Here is a 19,016-nt window from a genome sequence, read left to right as displayed (position 1 = left end):
GTTTCATTCATTTGCATGAATACCCAAATCCAAATCAGTTGCCTGATGCAAGTCCAAGAAAAAATATATTTATTGCTAGGAGTAGTAGAGATATGTTTAGCTAACTAAATGCTAGTTAACTCAGAGAAATATTAACTCAGATTGGAAAGTCTCAGTATCTCAGTCTTGGAAAGTCTGTCATATGACAAGTATTTTAGTATGCATCCAAAAAATAATAGCTTAGATTATGTTTCAAGAGAGCAAAAGACATATACATATTTTTTAATCCTCACCCAAGGATATGTTTATTGATTTTAGAGAGAGAAGGGAGGGGGATAGAGAGAGGGAGGGGAGGAGACAGAGACAGAAATACATTGATCAGTTGCCTCCAACATGTGTCCTGAATCAAACCCACAACCTAGGTATGCGCCTGATCGAAAGTGGAACCCGCAACATTTTGGAGCATGGGATGACACTCCAAACAACTGCGCAATCTAACCAGGGCAAGACAGATTTTCATTACAGTGATTGTTCAATACATACTAAGATAGTTCAGAATAAATGTCTAGTAGCTGCCTTTTACTTTCAGAAAAATCTACACTCTGGTTCCAACTCCCACAGTTCCTAATAGGTATCCTCGTACAAATAACCTCTAAACATAACTCTGTTTGGATAAAAGGGAGCCATTCTGTAGCTGCTCTACCTACTTTAGAGTGTTATACAAACCAAGTGAAATAAGGAAGCATTCTATTATAGAATCCTAAAAATAAAAGTATTATTTTGCATGAAAACACAGATATATGTAATGGCTCAAAATTATTATCACCAACCATAGATTATCTGTCTGATCCTAAAACACTTAGCAAAGTGTCTTACACACTGCAAGTTCTCAATAAGTAATGATTTATACAAAAAAACTACTTATTGGTAATCGAGTCCATAATCACAAATTAAGAACTCAAATAACCTACTGCCCTTTCACCCTTATCAGGGTTCACAGAAATACAAATTGCTCCACTTTTCACATTTCACTCATTCAAACATTTATGTAGTGCCCATTCCCTTGTTCTCAAGAGCTCACATCTGGCAGGGCAACAGTACATATTTGCATCATAGTTATTTTGTTTCCTGTGTCTTATAATAAAATAATATACAAAGTTATGGTATACAGAGGAAAAAGCAACTAATTCTTCAGGCAGTAGGATTCAGGATCTCAAGGTATGAAGAGGAAAGGTCATTCTGGAAGTCAAGACAAAGCCGCAGAAAAGGCACTTGTTCCAGGAACTGTCAACGCTGTTATATAGCTACTGCACAGAGTTTGAGGCAAAAGAAAAAAAGAGTTAGAAGATGGAGCTGAAAAGGAGAAATGAAAGTCAGATTTTGATGGAGTTCATATTATTGTGCTAAAAATTAATGGGCAACAAGATTTTTAAAATCCTTTTTATTTTTCAATTAAAGTCGACATACAATATTATATTAGTTCCAGGGACACACTCCAGTGATTAGACATTACATAACTTTCTAAATGTACATCCTAATATTTCTTGTACCCATCTGATACCATACATACTTATTAGAATATCATCGACTATATTCCCTATACTGTACTTTATACTCCCATGACTATTCTGGAACTATTAACTTGTACTTCTTAATCCATTCACCTTGTTCACTCAGCCCCCCAACAAACCTCCCATCTGCAACCATCAAAATGTTCTATGTATCTATGAATCTGTTTCTGTTCTGCATCTTCATTTATTTTATTTTTTAGAATCAACTGTTGATAGGCATGTATTTATTGCCATTTTATTATTCATATTTTTTATTTTTTTTCCTTCTTCTTAAGGTGTCTCAAAGACAACCCAGAACATTTTAGGTAATCAAGTAATACTGGTTTGGTGGTAATAAACTCCTTTAGTTTTTCCTTGTCTGAGAAGCTCTTTCTATGTCCTTTGATTCTAAATGATAGCTTTGTTGTGTAATCATGGTTGTCAGTCCTTCCTTTTCATAACTTTGAATAATTCTTTGCCAATCCCTTTGGGCCTGCTAAGCTTCTGTTGAGAAATCAACTGGCAGTCTTATGGGAGCTGCCTTGTAGAAAACTGTTTTAACTAACTGCTTTTCTCTTGCTGCTTTTATAATTCTTTGTCTTTAATCTTTTGCATTATAATTATGATTTGGGTTCATCTTGCTTGGAACTCTGTGCTTCCTGGACTTGTATGTCTATTTCCTTTACCGAATTAGGAAAGTTCTCTCTCATTATTTTTTCAAATAAGTTTCGATTTCTTGCTCTTCTTCTTCTAACTTCTGGCACTCCTATCATTTGGATGTTGGTACATTTCGAGATGTCCCACAAGCTCCTTATTCTATTATAATTCTTTTGGATTATTTTTCTTTCTTGTTCTGATTGAATGCTTTTTTTTCTTCCTTATATTCCAAATCGTTGATCTGAATCTCAGCTTCATCCCCTCCACTGTTGGTTCCCTGTGGACTTTTCTTTATTTCACTCAATGCAGCTTTCATTTCTGCCTGGGTCTTTCTTATGCCATTGAAGTACCCAATGAGTTCCTGCACCATCCTGATAACCACTGTTTTGAAGCATGCATCTGATAGGTTGCTTATCTCCATTTCTTTTAGGATTTTCCTGGAGCTTTGATCTGCTCTTTCACCTGGGCCATATTTCTTTGTCTCCTTAATTTAGCAGCCTCCCTGTGTTTGTTTCTGTGTATTAAGTAGAGCTGCTTTGACTCCCTGTGTTAGTAGCATGGCCTATTCTTGGTGAATGTGGCTCCTTTTAATCCTTGGTTGTCGGACTTCCACACACCTCAATTTTCTGGTAAATTTGAGTGATTCTATTTTGTAGTTTAGTTGTAACTTTTGCTGTAGTTGTGCTCACAGGTGAAGCGTGTTTACCTGTGCCTCCATCTTGGCTGGAAGTCTCTTAATCTGGCATCAGTGGATTCAAGTAAACACAGATGGCTATCCCAAAAAGTAGAAAGAGCACAATAATGGACAATCCAAGCAGAAACCCAAAGGCTGCCTCTAAGAAACCTATATAGAGCCTAAGAGAGGTTTTCTTCACCCAAGGTCCATGGGCCCTCAAACTATCTTCCAACTGAACATTTTCAATAATCTGTAACTGAAATTTATCATTTTCCTCTATTTCCTTGTATCCAGAACTCATCCATGTGTGAAAATCCTAACCCAAGCACAGCCAATCTTTTAGGAAATGACATTAGCACTTGAGGAGGGGGTCCATCTCCATCTTTCCCAAAACCTGCCTGCAGCCAGCCAGGTGGTACAGGGGTCCCTTGCATGTGCCCCATTTAATTATTTTTCATTCCTATTATGAATCTGGTCTATATCCTTACAAAATGACACACCTAAAATGTTATACAGCCTCAGAATACCAGAGTGGTTAAGAGCTTGGGTTCTAGGCCCTAGAATCAAGAGTTGGAATACCTCAGTTCAAATCTCAGTTCTACCATTATTAGCTATGTGAACTTGGGCAAGTTAACCTAATCTAAATTTCCTGTGCCTTACTGTCCTCATAGATTAGTATGGGAAAAATAAACACCTACCTTTAACACCTATTTAAGGATTAAATTAATATGTAAAGCAGTCAGAACTGGGCATGGTATGTAGTACACTATAAGTGTTAGTTAAGCTGTTACTCATTTTTTCTTGTTCCAGGTCTCTACCTATTATTGTATCACTCTTACTTGGTTTTGGTATGTCAGTATTCTGCACAGAACTCTCCCTGGCTTTCCACAGCGTATGGGTCCATGTCCTTAGTTTGGTAACCAAGGTACTCCACAATTTGGCACCACACTATCTACTCAGCTTCAGTTACCCAACATCTGCTTTACACAAAATAAAAGGAAACAGATATATAAGACAGAGACCCTCTCCTGCAGGCTCTGACAACTAATTATAAAAATAAGGCACAAACATAAAACCATCTCACAGAATGGATGTTCATTATAGCTGCTTTCCAAAAGAACTCTACAATCCAAAAAAATTTGTTTCTACAGTGTTTGTTTGGAAGATGCCAAACTCATTAAAATTATCTGCTTTTGCCTATTTTATTCCACTCTCATCCCCTCGATTCACACAAAAAAACCCAGAAAGTGCTTTTTCTTTACGTGTATTTATCCACCCCTTATTTTAAAGTCCAATTCAAACAACCATCATTCTCTTGCCTTTTAAACCTATTTAATACTATCTTATTTCAATGAACTGTTCTCAAGGTGTACAGTCACCCTTTTTAAAATATAATCTCCTAAAAAGAAGAAATAACAATTTCTTACAAGTTCTTTCCATTTCCTTCCCCCTTACCATGCCCTCCACTAAAACAGATCATGCTGGAACAGGTGCTCAAAAGTATTTGTTGAATTTAAGTAAAAAAGTGAAACTGGAAGTAAACAACACCTACTACTACTACAATAAGACTGAAAATAGACTTCATACCATGTCAACCCCTAGACTACCACCTACTCAGAAAGCCTCAAATCAGGGGCAGTCATCCAAATCATAAAGAGGTTGCCCACTCACTATCCTTTCTTTGTAACCAGCACATGGATAGATTTGCTTTTCAGTGGTACATTAAGTCAATAGAAGGATTAATAACCATTCTATTATCTACTCTCTAACTTGAAAAGCTTGACCTCCACAAAGGATGATACACAGGGCCAGCATCCAAGCAGGGCATAACATCCTATATACCTAGTAGTTAGGGATCCAACTACTACATCCCTAAGTAGATAATTTAGGAAAGGTTACTAAAGTCCACTTCATGGCAAATCTGTCACCGTTGCTCTGGCTGGGTAGCTCAGTTGGCTGGAGCATCATCCCAATACGCCAAGGTTGCCAGTTCAATCCCTGGTCAGGGCATTTACAAAGGGAGATGCAAAAAATCCAGAATTATCTTCCAGAGGGCAGGCCTCTGGCAATACAGGCTTCCCCCTGCTAGGTGAGTGTTATAAGAACCTATCTGTTTCAGTGGACCAGCTGGCGTTGTTCTGAGAGGCTACATTTGTCTTCAGTGAATTTTTTTTGAAGACTCTTTCAGCATGTTCACCCATTTCATGAGGGGTGATTTATGAGCACACCAGTGCACACCTTGCTGAGTGTTCAGCAGTTTTTGACCAAAAATGGCATGACCCCTAAGCCCTGCCCTCCCTATTAAGTTGATCTTTCCCCAGCAACTTTTTTTTTTGTTTCCCAGACTGAAAAAAGTCTTCAAAGGGAAATGTTTTACAAATGTGGAAAAGGTGAACAAAAATGGCAGAAGCACTAAAAGGCATCAAAATCAATGAGTTCAAAAACTGTTTTGAGCAGTGGAAAAAACCCTCGATGGGCATACCGCATCAAATGGGAAGTACTTGGAAGGTGACTGAAGTTTTAACATGTAAGAATAAATGTACAAATTTTTTATAAATAAATTCCTGGGTTTTTGAGATCCCCCACCCTGCAAGAATCAACCAAGGAATGCATAAACAAGTGGAATAACAAATTGATGTTTCTCCCTCCATCCCCAACTCACTGACTCTTTCTCAAAAAAAAAAAGTCACCCTACAACATGCAGATTTTAAGTACCATAACACATTCCATGAACTGAGCATTAAAAAGTGTCACCTGGCCCTGATCAATGTGACTCAGTTGGTTGGGTGCTATTCCACCAGGTAAAAGGCTGCCAGTTCAATTCCTGGTCAGAGCACATGCCTGGGTTGCAGGTTCAGTACCCACTTGGGGCATGAGTGAGAGGCAACCAGTGTTTCTCTTACACATTGATGTTTCTCTCCCTTTCTCCCTCCCTTCCCCACCTCTCTAAAAAGAAATAAAATATTTTTTCAAAGTGTCACCTACATTTCCATGTGCCTACATGCGGAAAATTTTCTATAATGAACAATCCTTAAATAATCAGAAAGTTTAAAATGTTTATTATTTCTTCCACATTTTAATGGGCCTCCCATAATGGCCAATGCAGAACACACGATCACAAATGAAAATCAACCGAAGGGCATATTACTCCAACTTGCCACCTCACAGGTAAAGTGCAAAGCCTTCAACTTCGTATGTTCTAATTTAAAAAATTACTTCTATATATGCCATCATATGAAAAAATATTTCTCATACCTTCCTAAGACTCTATTGCACTACAACAAATTGCAAAAAGCTTCCTAGATGGTTCCTTTTCCCCTGACCTCAAATACCCTCCTCCCTAAGTGCTGAGCCCTTAATAAGGCCCAGGAAAGGGTACTAAGTGATTTACATGATTATCTCAATTCTCAAAACAAAAGTAAGTACCATTATTATCCCCAGAAGAGAAAAATTGAGGCTTACAGATGTTTGGGAAGAAAAAAAAACTTGACTGAGGAGATGCTTACAGAAAGAGGGGATTCTTGAGTTGTACAAAAGAATTTGCTGGGAATAGCCCAGGGACTTTTGCTGTGAAACAATTATAGCAGAAATCCTCAAACTGGTAATTTCACAGAGAAAACAATAAATAATATTTGGTCAAACTGTAAGTTTTCTTTGGAACTGTGTACCTCACAATATCTGGCACATAACAGATGCTCAATAAAAACCAATGTTTGATTTTAAATTTTAAATAGTTAATTCCTTAACTAATTTGATCACATGGCAAAACCAGGTTATTTGTTTTAACTAGATTAGGTGGTACAATAGGCAATAATTGTATCTACACCTAAAGTACTGAGTGTCCTCATATTCTGAGTATTTGACTAATAAAGCAGATATAAGAAGGAAAATGGCAGACATAAGTTGTGTACCTTATCAAGATGTTTTTCTAATAACAAATTCCACTTAAAATTTTAACATGCCATCAAAACTTATATAATAAACATTCACTATTGATCTGGTCTTGGTCATTTTAAAATAACTTATTGTGGAGGTTTTAGTATAACCATGAAAAGCAATGTACATGTAATCACTGGCAAATACGCAAAAGAAAAAATCTGCATCTCCTTTGAGTACTGAATCAAAGTAAAAAATGTGCATTTCCAGAGTATGTACTTTAAGCAAACCTGTAATCTGATTAAACTGGATTGTAACTGTTGCCCAGGGATATAAACAGACAAAAATGTAAAAATGGTTGAGTTAAGGCACTATAGCAGATAAATGATGTGTGAATCTGACTGATGAAAAGATGAGTTCTATGAATATTTACTTTAAATTATTATGGGTAATCTATGAAATCTTTCAGGCAACCAAACTTTAGTTTCCAGGGAGGGCAAAAAAGTGTTTGTTCACAGGTAAATGAGCATGTGGTGTTATATAGAAAAATATACTTTTCCTTTTTTCTGTAACACTTTTTTTAAAGACTCTATTTATTTATTTTTAGAGACAGGGGAAAGGAGGGAGAGAAACATCAATGTGTGGTTGCCTCTTGTGTGCCCCCCACTGGGGACCTGGCCTGCAACCCAGGCATGTGTTGTGCCTTAGACTGGGAATCAAACCAGAGACCCTTGGGTTCATAGGCCAGCACTCAATCCACTGAGTCACACCAGCCAGGGCAAAAAACATACTTTTCATTTCTCATCCTACACACAGAATAGGATAAAGGTATTATGCAAGCACACAGCACTCGGAAAATCTTTTCCTCCTTTCTTTGAAAAATTATTTATATAATAACTCTTTAATTCAGTAGCAACAGAGTATTACTTTCTTCCTTTTGAGGCTCAGGTTTCTTTCTTTTTTTTAAACACTACTCTTGAAAATTTAAATTCTTCTTTTAAAAAGACTTAATTATTTAACTCAAAAAGAGGGAGCAAAAGTCAGGAGGCGAAATCTGAGTTATTCTTATTAGTCTTACATAACTTGCTCTAAGTTGGAATTGATTCCATAGCTCAACTAATTTCCTAACACTGATTTTTAAATAGCACCTCTGTAAGTACGCATGAAGTATTTTTAATACGTGCTTCAGGCAACATCAGAAAGTGATTTCCAAAAGCAATAGGTATATGTTCACTCAATTCGCAAACAAAACTCTGAAAATGTAGTCAGTTATTCACGCCTAATTAAATTGGTAATTGTAAATCACTCCTTCATGGGTATATTATATATGTATCAAATCTTTCAACTTTACACAAATGATGGCCTTTACTAGACAGGCCCTGATTTGAACTCAACTAAAAGCTACGTTAACCACATATCACCAGACACTTGAGACCCAGTGTAATAATGACCACGGATTCCCCGCATTGCTTTGGGAACTGCTGCTTGCTTAATCAAACTCTGAACTGCAAATTCACTTTCTAAAAAGACTGAAAGCAAGAAGCTGAGCTTCACTAGTTTTCCTAAACGAATCACGGTTTGGGATTTCACTGGGAATGACCACATTATCAAGATGCCATCGCCCTTCCGAGACATTTAATTACAATACCTTCTCTGTTTTCCATTCAACCACCTCAATTAAATTTCCACTGGAACCAGACACACAAAAAGTTGATTCTGTGGCCTTGCTGGGAGTCTGCTCTAGGTGCAAACCCTGGGATCCTGCATACCTTATGCAAAAAGAGCAAAGGGAAACAAAAAGTAATTTTTAAACAATGTAGTCACTTTACCTTGCCCGTCTTGTGATCAAACCAGACGAGAGCATGGTTCCTTGACAGCACTTTGCAATCAAAGGTAGCATTATTCTGCGCAGGTCGACAGCGGGCCACGGAGCGGCCGATCTTAATGGGCTCGTCCAGGTAGACATGACGCTCCTGAAACGGGTGCGAGTTCGGGCGGCAAGTGAAGATGGCCAAGGCTGACGGCATCGAGGACAGACTGGGGGATGTCTCTCCTACCAAGGGACAAAGAGGAGTTCCACCGGATCCGGACTGCCCTTCACAAGCCTATACCCCTATCCCCCCCAAAATTTTATATTAAAACAAACTGCACATTGTCTAAGCATAACCAGTGAACATCAACAACTCTTCACTTGAGTGGGAAGACAAGCCAGTACAAGCCCCATCACCTTCTTTAAAACCCAGCAGCGCCCTGATCACAAAAAGTCTCCAACTGGCAGCTTTCAGTCCATCTTCTTCCCTGGGAAGAAAAGGCTCAAACATCGGACAGCTTCAGCCAAGAAAACTCCTGGAAGACAGTTTGGGAACTGGAGGTATCCAAGCAGATGAGTCACACACCAATTCTTGTGTTTTGTTTGGGATCGCGGCTGCTTTTCCCCTTCGGTGGCGGAAATGTTGCAGCACTGCAGCATGAAGGAAGGGTCGGTTCGATGCGGCCAGGAAGGTCCCTTCGGAGCCAAAAGAGGTGTAGCCGGCAGCCACCACCCGTCCTCTAGAGCCTCAGAGGCGGAAGGGTCGTAAGGGTCCGAGGGGGTCTAGACCGCCAGCGGGACAGTCTGCATTGCCCCAGAAGCGCGGAGGCCGCCGGGAGGTGGCACGGAATCTTCGGCTGGCACAAGCCGAGGCGGCGGTGGCTGGGGTCCTTGGCACGGGGCGCAGGGACCCGCAGGGGCGCGGGGACCAGCGGAGTAGGGATTCCCGGGCACCTGGCGGGCGTGCCCGCGACCAGGGCGGGGATCGGGCTCCGCAGGCCGGTGCTGAACGAGCTAGGCGCGACCCCGGCGAGACTCGGGGGGTCTTCGCCCGCAAGAAGTTGATCCCTGGACGCCTGGGCTCTTGGCTACTGGTCAGCACACCGGCCGCCTCTTCTCAGGGTCGCCCCAGCGAGGGTCGCATCTCAGGGACAGCAGCCCCAGCTCCAGGCGGACGGAGAGGTGGGGGAGGGAGGCTGGCCCGGAGGTTCGGGGAGAGGCCTGGAGGCCCCGGGCTGAGCCTGCCCCAGCCTCCACCACTCTCGGCGGGTGGGACACGTTCAAGCTGTGCCAGGCGAGGCAGGAAACTTTCCGACCTGGTAGAGAAACACCAAAACAAACGGCCGTCAAGCGCCGGTGCCCGCCTGCCTCAGCTCTCGACCCCCTCAACCCGCCCCCCTCCAGCTCTCTCTACTGGCCGCCAACTCGGCTGACCTCTCCACGGACCGGTTGCGGAGATTTGAAGTCCAGACGCCAGGACAGGTCCAGTTTCCCCTGCCGCCGCCTCAGCTTACCTTGCCAGCACCAGCCGCCATAGTGACTCTGACTGAAACCTACCGGGTGCACAGGCACGGGAACGCGCACCCTTCAAGGGTCCTCCTAACCCCTCTCCCGCACCGTAGTGCGGGGACGTCACGTGATCGACGCCATGGAAACCATGATGGTCAGGGGCAGAAAAGAGGGCAAGCTAATTTTTAACTCCGGACGCCATCTTAGTTAAGGGCCGGAAGCTTCAAACGACGGAGCGAAGTTCTATGACCATGTTAGTTAAGGGCAAGAGAGAATTTGACCCCTGGAAGGTTTATAAAACGCGTCAGCTTCCTACTTTACCGTGTTGGTAGGAAGGCACCAACTTGCACTCAATTTATTCACTATAACCCTCGCTGAAGAAACCAATGAGCAAAGAGAACACACCCGTCCAAACGAGATGTTATTAATTTTATCTGTGGGCGGTACAGTTTTCCCACAGCTGCCTTAGGATTAAGAAACCAATTTCCCACAAGTTCTAGAATCTGTGCATGAGAGAGTCCATTCTTCTGCTAAAGTCTTCCCATTGTGTATCATGTGCTGAGAAAAACTTTTCTTAGTCCCTGCATTTTGTTTTGTTGACCTGTCTTCTCTATAGACTTACCATTTTACCCCAGGGGTTCCAACGCAGATTTTACCCCAGGAAGAGTGTGACTTAAGCAAGTTTAAAATCATGTTCCTACCCTGGCTGGTGTGACTCAGTGGACTGGGTGCTGACCTGCAAACTGAGGGGTCACCAATTCTATCCCCAATCAGGGCACATGCCTGGGTTGCAGGCCAGGTCCCCAATTGGCAGTGTGTGAGAGTCAAACACACATGGATGTTTCTCTCCTTCTCTTTCTCTTTCCCTTCCCCTCTAAAAATAAATAAGTAAAACCTTTAAAAATTTAAATTTAAAATAAAATAAACTCATGTTCCTTCCAGAGAGAGGTCTGGAAAATTTCCAATATGAAAAAAAGAAGTATTTCCCCCACTCATTGTATTAAGATTGGTGAGATGTCATATGATCTCAAAAAGAAAAAACTGCAAAGTCTTGAAGAAAATTTCCAGAAAAGATGATGGAAAAAAGTCTCACTCATTTAGAATCAATGGTGGCATCATAAAATTCCTGCAACAACAGATTCCACCACAGTCACCTTGAGCAAGTTTCCAAACCTTTTCAAGCCTGGTTTTCTAATCTATAACACGAAGATAATGCATAACTCACCTGTTATTATGAGAATTCAAGGTAATTATCTACATTACTCAAGAAAGAGTAGCTAGTCTTCATTCCGTATTAATATATAGGGCTTTGGCCCTGTCCTAAATTTTGTTCTGGGCCCTGGGGACATACATGTGAACAAAACCTCAAATCCTCCCCTCTGAGAGCACACCTGGGTATAAGGATGAGGGTATGGGGGATGACAAACTCAAATTACTTTGATGTATTCAGGGCTAAAAGATAGAGGCAAGCATGTGATGCTGAAGAAATCAAGGAGCAGCCTTCTTGGGGGGTGGGTAACTAAACTGAAGGAAGGAAGGCAGGAAAACCCCAGTAAATATGATGTTTACTGAATTTTCATTCTTATGAACTTTCAGAAAGAAGAAGTAGCAAGAAAAAGAACAAAGCTATTTGAAAGAACAAACCAATGTGCCTGAAACCTACTAGTGACTCAATAAGTGGCATAAAGTAAGTCTGGAGAGAAGAGTACATGCTAGGTTATAAAGAACTTGCATACTTTCCCAAGACTTTTCACTAATTCAGCAAATATGTACTAAACTACTACTGTGTTCAACATACTTTACTCTAAAGAAAAATAAGGATATGTTGAAAAGTTTAAAATAAGAGGTTGAAAAGTTTTATTTCAAGTAACTTTTAGGCTTATGTGGAATAAAGTAATATAGATCTATCTACACATTTCTAATGAGTTCCATGCATTAATTTAAAAGCCATTTATGCATTCTTTCATGTATACATTCTATAAATATTTAATTGAATGCCTACTGTGCAACTGATACATTGAAAGGCACTGGAACTACAACAATGAAAAAAAAAGGACTCCTTTGAGTTGCTCACAATTTAGGTGATGACACAATACGATCCTTGCCATAATAAGTATATCAAGAGTAATGGAATTTATGGCCTAGATGGTAGCATAAGTAAATAGGGTTCTCGTATTATCCCACAACCATATCAAAACTACAGAACAACCGTCATTCAGAACTGCCTGAAATATAGCTGAATAGAAGTCCTACACCTAGGGATTTAAAGAAGCTTCATAGATACTGATAGGAGGGGCAGAGACAGAATGAGTTGGTACCACACCCATGTGTGGTGGATAAAAATCAAGAGGGACATCTCAGCTATGGAGGTCCCGCTGAAGAACAAGGGAGCCTCAGCCACACCAGGCTCCCAAGCACAGAGTTCCAGTGCCAGGAAGAGAAGTCTCCGTAACTTCTGGTTGTAAAAACCAGTGAGGATTGAGGTTGAGTGAGGCAGAAGGCTACTGGAGTTGCATACAATTTCCCTTGAAGGGCCTGCAAAGGGATTTACTCTGACTTGTTCCCTCTGAGCTCCAGCACTGGGGCAGCAGCTTGGAAGGCACCAGGGATATATTCCCTGACCAGTTCCTTCCTAGGAACTGAACTGTCTGGCATCAGGACAAGCGGTAGAAGGGCAGCTTTCTCCACCCAAACAAAAGTTCTGACAGGAGCCATTGATTTTTTTTTTGAGCCCTCCCTGCACAGAGGCTCTGTCAACCTGACTATCACTGTTTCCCCACTTTGGTGATTCCCTGAGACCCTGTTTCACCAAGCTTGCAGGGCCGTTCAAGCTGTACAAGTGACTTTTCATTACAAATGGCCTGTCTTCTTGTGTTTCAGAATTTCTTAAAATCTCTCAAACAAGCTGTATCCAGCCTCAGTGTGTCTGTACCTCTCTACTAAGTGGCCCTAGGCCTGGAACTAGCAGCAGCTGGCTCTGGTTCACAGCTTGGCCTCTGTTGGGCACCCCAAGCCCAACAAAGGTACAAGGTATCAGCAGATTGTTTTATAGCTCAAGCCGAGGGTTGGGGGTAGGGTGTCCCAAGTAGGGCTCAGGTGGCAACTGACCTTGGCCTGCACCAGAACCAGTGCACTCAGTGGACAGCTTCAGACCACATTGACACACTACCCACCTGCCTCCATAAGTGGCACACTCAAGGGGTGAATTCAGCAGGTATCAGAGCCCCACTGAAGTGAGGTGTGCTCTGTGTGGCTGGTGCCTCCAGAACTGACCCTCCACTGTGGTCATAGGAGGTTGCAGGCAATCGTTGTAGCCAATCAGCCTGGGAGTATATCCCTCCCACTGATGTGCCAACAGCAATTATGGCTCAACTACAACAGGAGGAAGTACACAACCCACATGAGGTAGACGGTGCACCTGGATTGCCCAGCTCAGGTGAACAGGGAAGCTGTGCCAATGGACCCTGCAGGATCCCTACTACATTAGGCCACACAACCAAGCTCTGGGGAAAAAGCAGTTCTACCTAATGCATAGAAACAAACACAGGGAGGCTGCCAAAATGAGGGGAGAAAGAAACATGTCCCAAAATAAAAAACAGAACTAAACTCTAGAAAAAGAACAAACTAGAGACAAACAATCTACTAGATGCAGATTTTAAAACACTGGTTATAAGGATGCACAATGAACTTAGAGAGAATTTTAATAGCATAAAAAAGGACATGGAAACCATAAAAAAGAACCACTCAGAAAGAATACATTAACTGAAATGAAGAATAATTTACAGGGAATCAACAGTAGAGTAGTTGAAGCCAAGAATCAAATCAGTGATTTGGAATGGAAAAATCAAAAAATACCCAATTAGAACAAAAAAATGAAGGTAGTGTAAGGAGCCTCTAGGACAACTTCAAGTATACCAGCATTTGCATCCTCAGGCTGCTGGAAGGAGAAGACGGAGCAAGAAACTGAATGCCTATTTGAAAAAAATAATGACAGAAAACTTCCCTGACCAGGTGAAAGAAATAGACATACAAGTCCAGGGAGCACATCACCAAACAAGACGAGCACAAAGAGGCCCATACAAAGACATGTTATAATTAAAATATAAAAGGTTAAAGACAAAGGGGAATTTTAATTTTTTTTAATTTTAGAAAAAGAGGATAGGAGAAGAGGGCAAGAAAGAGAAAAATTGATTTTTTTGTTCAACTTATTTATGCATTCATTATTGGTTGATTCTTGTATGTGCCCTGACTGAGGGTCAAAACCACAACCTTGATGTATAGGGAAAATACTCTAACATATTGAGCTACCTGACAAAGGCCCTAAAGAAAGAACCTTAAAAGCAGCAAGAGAAAAGCAGTTAGTTACTTACAAGGGAGCGCCTATAAGACTGTCAGCTGATTTTGCAACAGGAATTTTGCTAGCCAGAAGGAACTGGCAAGAAATATACAGTGATGAAAAGCAAGGATCTACAACCAAGATTACTCTACCCAGCAAAGCTATCATTTTTAATTAAAGGACAGAGAGAGAACTTCCCAGACAAGGAAAAGCAAAAGGAGTTCATTACAACCAAAGCAATATTACATAAAATGTTAAAGGGTCCTCTTGAAGAAGAAGGAGGAGAGGAAGAGGAAGAAGAAGAAGAAATAACAATGATAAAATGGCAATACATACATAACTATCAACAAATGAATCTAAAAACCAGAATAAAAAAAAGAAGCAGAAAAGAAAGATTCATGGATACAGAGAACATTCTGACAGTTGCCAAAGAAAGGGTTGTTGGGGGGATGGATATAAAAGGTGAAGGTATTAAGAAGAACAAATTGGTTGTTACAGAATAATCATGGGAACATAAAGTACAGTGTAGGGAATATAGTCAATAATATTCTAATAGCTATATATGGTGTCAAATGCATACTAGATTTATCAGGATAGTCACTTAGTAAATTATCTAATGTTTAATCACCTGGGTGTACACCTAAAATTAATATGATATTGTATGTCAACTGTGTTTGAAAAATAAAAAGATTATTTTAAAAAGTAATGGAAATATGGTAGAACAGCTTAAACTGAGATTTGCAAAGTGATAGAAGTAGGCCAGCTACTCTGGTAGCCGTGGGGTAACAAAATTTTAAGCCAAGAAACCCCAGAAACTTGAGACAATAGGACTTTAGGGGAATTACAAGTATTCTTTGTTACTGGAGCATGAGGTGTGGGGATCAAGTAGCGAGGCATAAAGGCATGGTTTTAATTGCTGAAGGACTTGGAGGCAACTGAATGGGTTTTAGAACATTCCCATCTTTTTCCTACAAGGTCAAAGTAGAGTAATAAAAATCAAGGTTTCAGAATCAAGTATTGCATCACCATCTACCAGCACTGTAATTGGTAAATTATTTAACTTTTCTGAGTTTTATATCCTCATTTGAAAAGAGTAGATAATCTCTCACAGTCTTATGACGGTAAGATAAAATAATGCAAGACAAAGTTATTACCATGATGCCTGGAAAATAGTAGTATTTTCCAGGATACTGGAAAATAATATTCAGAGAACATTAGTTTTTATTATTATTACTGAGAAGAAGAATTCTCCCAGCTTGTCACATATAGGAAGGAGCAAGTTGTATTATCCCTAATTTGTCTACAGAGAAACTTGTTTATGTATGTGGAAACAAAAGTGTCTCTATATGTTGAGTTCTACTACAATACCTCTTAAAACTAATGTTAAACAATCATAATAGGCTTTTTCTGCAAGAAAATCTTGGATTGCTATAACATGGCAGGGTAAGGGATCCTACTAAGCTATGCAGTGTGTTGAAAATGCCAAAATGACATTGAAGGCGTTCTTCACCCACTGGTATTTGGCAGGCACAGAAAAAACTTAAGAAATCTCATGTATGAGATATTTAGAATTCTAAGCCATGTGGGTGTTACTCCCTGTGATTCTATATCCATACAATGTGTTAATTAAATAAAAACATCATGTTTTAAGAAATTTGGAATGATGATATTTCCCAATGTTGTAGCTCCCTAGTATTTTTTTATTTTTACCTTTTTTCTCTCTTTTTTTTGTAAATCTTAAAGAGAACACTAGACAAATAACTATTAGTACTGCTATGAACAATGCTATTTTCAGTCTTAGAGGAACAGAGAATTGTACATTTATTACCCTGAAACAGTGAAAGACAGGCAATTATTAGCATTTCAGATGTGTAGGAGACAACTCTTTAAACTTACTTAAAATGCAACACTCCCTAAGTGATAATGATCTAATTGGACTTTAACCAATGACATTTGATATAATGAACTGTGGAACACTTGCATAACTGCTTAAGAGGAGTAGTTGGATTGGAAATGTAGGTAAGCAAACTAAAGATGAGGCCTAAATAGTCAAAGATTAAAATTCAGAGTATATATTTTTAATGACACACATTGGCTTATTAAAAAGAAGTTTGATTCTTTTCCCAAAGAGGAAGGCTCTCCTCATGAGGGAGATTCTAATGAGTGGAAATACCCTGTAATTTCCCAGGTGCCTGGGGTGGAGTGGCCCAAACATTCCAGAAGAACTGCTCATCTGTGTTTGGCTTCCTGGTTCAACAGGAAATAAAAGAATAAAAATTACCTAAAGATGAGTAAAGACTTTTATTTTTCAATCATCAGTCTTTTTATGTGAACACAAAGAGAGGGTATCAAAATATTAACTCTCAAAAGAATCCCTCATTTTGTAGGCAAAGAACCTGAGGCTCAGAGAAGGAACATTTATTGAATGTGTATTTGTCACATGATTAGTACCACACAGAGATGTCATGANCTGTAATTTCCCAGGTGCCTGGGGTGGAGTGGCCCAAACATTCCAGAAGAACTGCTCATCTGTGTTTGGCTTCCTGGTTCAACAGGAAATAAAAGAATAAAAATTACCTAAAGATGAGTAAAGACTTTTATCTTTCAATCATCAGTCTTTTTATGTGAACATAAAGAGAGGGTATCAAAATATTAACTCTCAAAAGAATCCCTCATTTTGTAGGCAAAGAACCTGAGGCTCAGAGAAGGAACATATATTGAATGTGTATTTGTCACATGATTAGTACCACACAGAGATGTCATGATGCCTCATGACATCTCTGTGTGGTATTAATCACATTTTATATGTAGGAAAACTGAGAACCAAAGAGGTTCAGCGATTGATTGTAAATTACCATGCTAAATCTAAAGTACATGCTGTTTTTTTAAAAAAATCTTTATTGAATTTGGAGGGGAAGGGGTTGGTGAAACTAGTACACGTTCGTTGCAAATATTCAAATAAGAATAGTAAGGAAAAGTAAGTCTTCTCTAGCCTCATCATAAATCCTCAGTCTAGAGCTAACCACTGTTAACAGTTTGTAAGCTATGTCCTTCCAGATGTTTTTCTAACCCACATGAGGCGCACCCTTTTAAAAACAATGCCACATTATTTATTAAAAATGAAAAAGTGATAAATACTTTATGTCAATATTTTTCCTAAAAGTGGTAAATACTTTATGTCAATAGCAAAAAGTCAGTATCGGAGGGAAAGGGAAGAAGGGAAGGAATTATATTTATTTTTATTATTTTTCATAAGATCCCTTTTGATTACTGAAAGTGGTTTCTTACTTTTAATAATCAATTTAAGAATGTTACTTGGAATGCAGTAAATGCTTAAGAAAAAAAGGGATGGGTCAGAAAGGCATTTTATATAAGGCATTTTCTTTCTTAATTTTCATTGGTATACCTAGATTTATTTTAAAATAATTTAATTAAATAACCAATTAAAATATCAGAGATAGTTCATATGTGGTGGTTTTGTTCATCTAGTGATTTTAAAAATATATTTTAAGGCCCTGGCCAGGTAGCTCAGCTGATTAGAATATTGTCCTGATATTCCAAGATTGTGGTTTCAAGACACATAGAAGAATCAAGCAATGAATGCGTAAGTGAGTGAGAAAAACAAATTGATTCTCTCTCTTTCTCTCTCTCTCTGTCTCTCCCTCATTCTAGATCTCCCTCACTCTCTCTTCCTTCCTGTTTCTATGAAAATATCAAGTAAAATAGATATTTTTAAAGTATATTCTTTGTTCTGGAAAAACCATGACATTTTTTAATCACTGTTTTTTAGTATAATTATTTGTTCCTTTTTTAATATGTATTTTATTGATTATGCATTACAGTTGTCCCATTCCCCCCTTCACTCCCCTCCACCCTGCACACCCTGCCTCCTCCATCCCCCCCTTTAGTTTATGTCCATGTGTCACAGTTCTTTAGATTCTGTATTTCCCATAGTATTCCTGCCCCCCCCCCGTCTATTTTCTACCTACCATCTGTGCTACTTATTCTCTGTATCTTCTCCCCCCGTCTCCTCCTCCCACTCCCCTGTTGCTAACCCTCCATGTAATCTCCATTTCTATGGTTCCACTCCTGATCTAGCTGTCCTCTTAGTTTGCTTTTGTTTTAGGTGTGATTGTTAATAACTGTGAGTTTGCTGTCCTTTCACTGTTCATATTTTTTGTCTTCTTTTTCTTAGGTAAGTCCCTTTAACATTTCATATAATAAGGGCTTGGTGATGATGAACTCCTTGAATTTGATCTTATCTGAGAAGCACTTTATCTCTCCTTCCATTCTAAATGAAAGCTTTGCTAGATAGAGCAGTCTTGGATGTGGGTCTTTGGATTTCATGACTTGGAATATCTCTTTATATAATATAAAGATTAAAATATAATATAATTATGATATATCTTGGTGTGTTCCTTCTTGGGTCCAACTTTTTTTGGGCTCTTTGAGCTTCCTGGGTTTCCTGGAAGTCTATTTCCTTTGCCAGATTGGGGAAGTTCTTCTTTATTATTTGTTCAAATAAGTTTTCCACTTGTGGCTGTTCCTCTTCCCCTTCTGGTACCCCTATAATTCGGATGTTGGAACATTCAGAGATGTCCTGGAGGTTCCTAAGCCTCTCCT

The 19,016-nt window shown here is 39.6% G+C and overlaps 1 protein-coding gene across 36 annotated transcripts in view; it reads right to left on the bottom strand.

Annotated features, from left to right (window-relative positions):
- Positions 1 to 9,387, bottom strand: part of SLMAP (sarcolemma associated protein) — a 163,689-nt gene extending 154,302 nt beyond the window's left edge. For all 36 annotated transcript variants that reach the window (XM_037040736.1, XM_037040734.1, XM_037040752.1 and 33 more), the window contains exon 1: positions 8,568 to 9,387. In XM_037040736.1, the coding sequence (XP_036896631.1) occupies positions 8,568 to 8,765 (198 nt within the window). In that variant the 5' untranslated portion in view covers positions 8,766 to 9,387. The remainder of the gene's footprint in view (positions 1 to 8,567) is intronic.
- Between the last annotated feature and the right edge of the window lie 9,629 nt (positions 9,388 to 19,016).

Source organism: Sturnira hondurensis, unplaced genomic scaffold, assembly GCF_014824575.4.
Source record: "Sturnira hondurensis isolate 20B ecotype Veracruz unplaced genomic scaffold, ASM1482457v3 Scaffold0002840, whole genome shotgun sequence".
NCBI classification, from domain to species: domain Eukaryota; kingdom Metazoa; phylum Chordata; class Mammalia; order Chiroptera; family Phyllostomidae; genus Sturnira; species Sturnira hondurensis.
The sequence above is the reverse complement of the archived record's forward strand: the minus strand, read 5'-3'. Positions and strand labels throughout refer to the sequence as shown.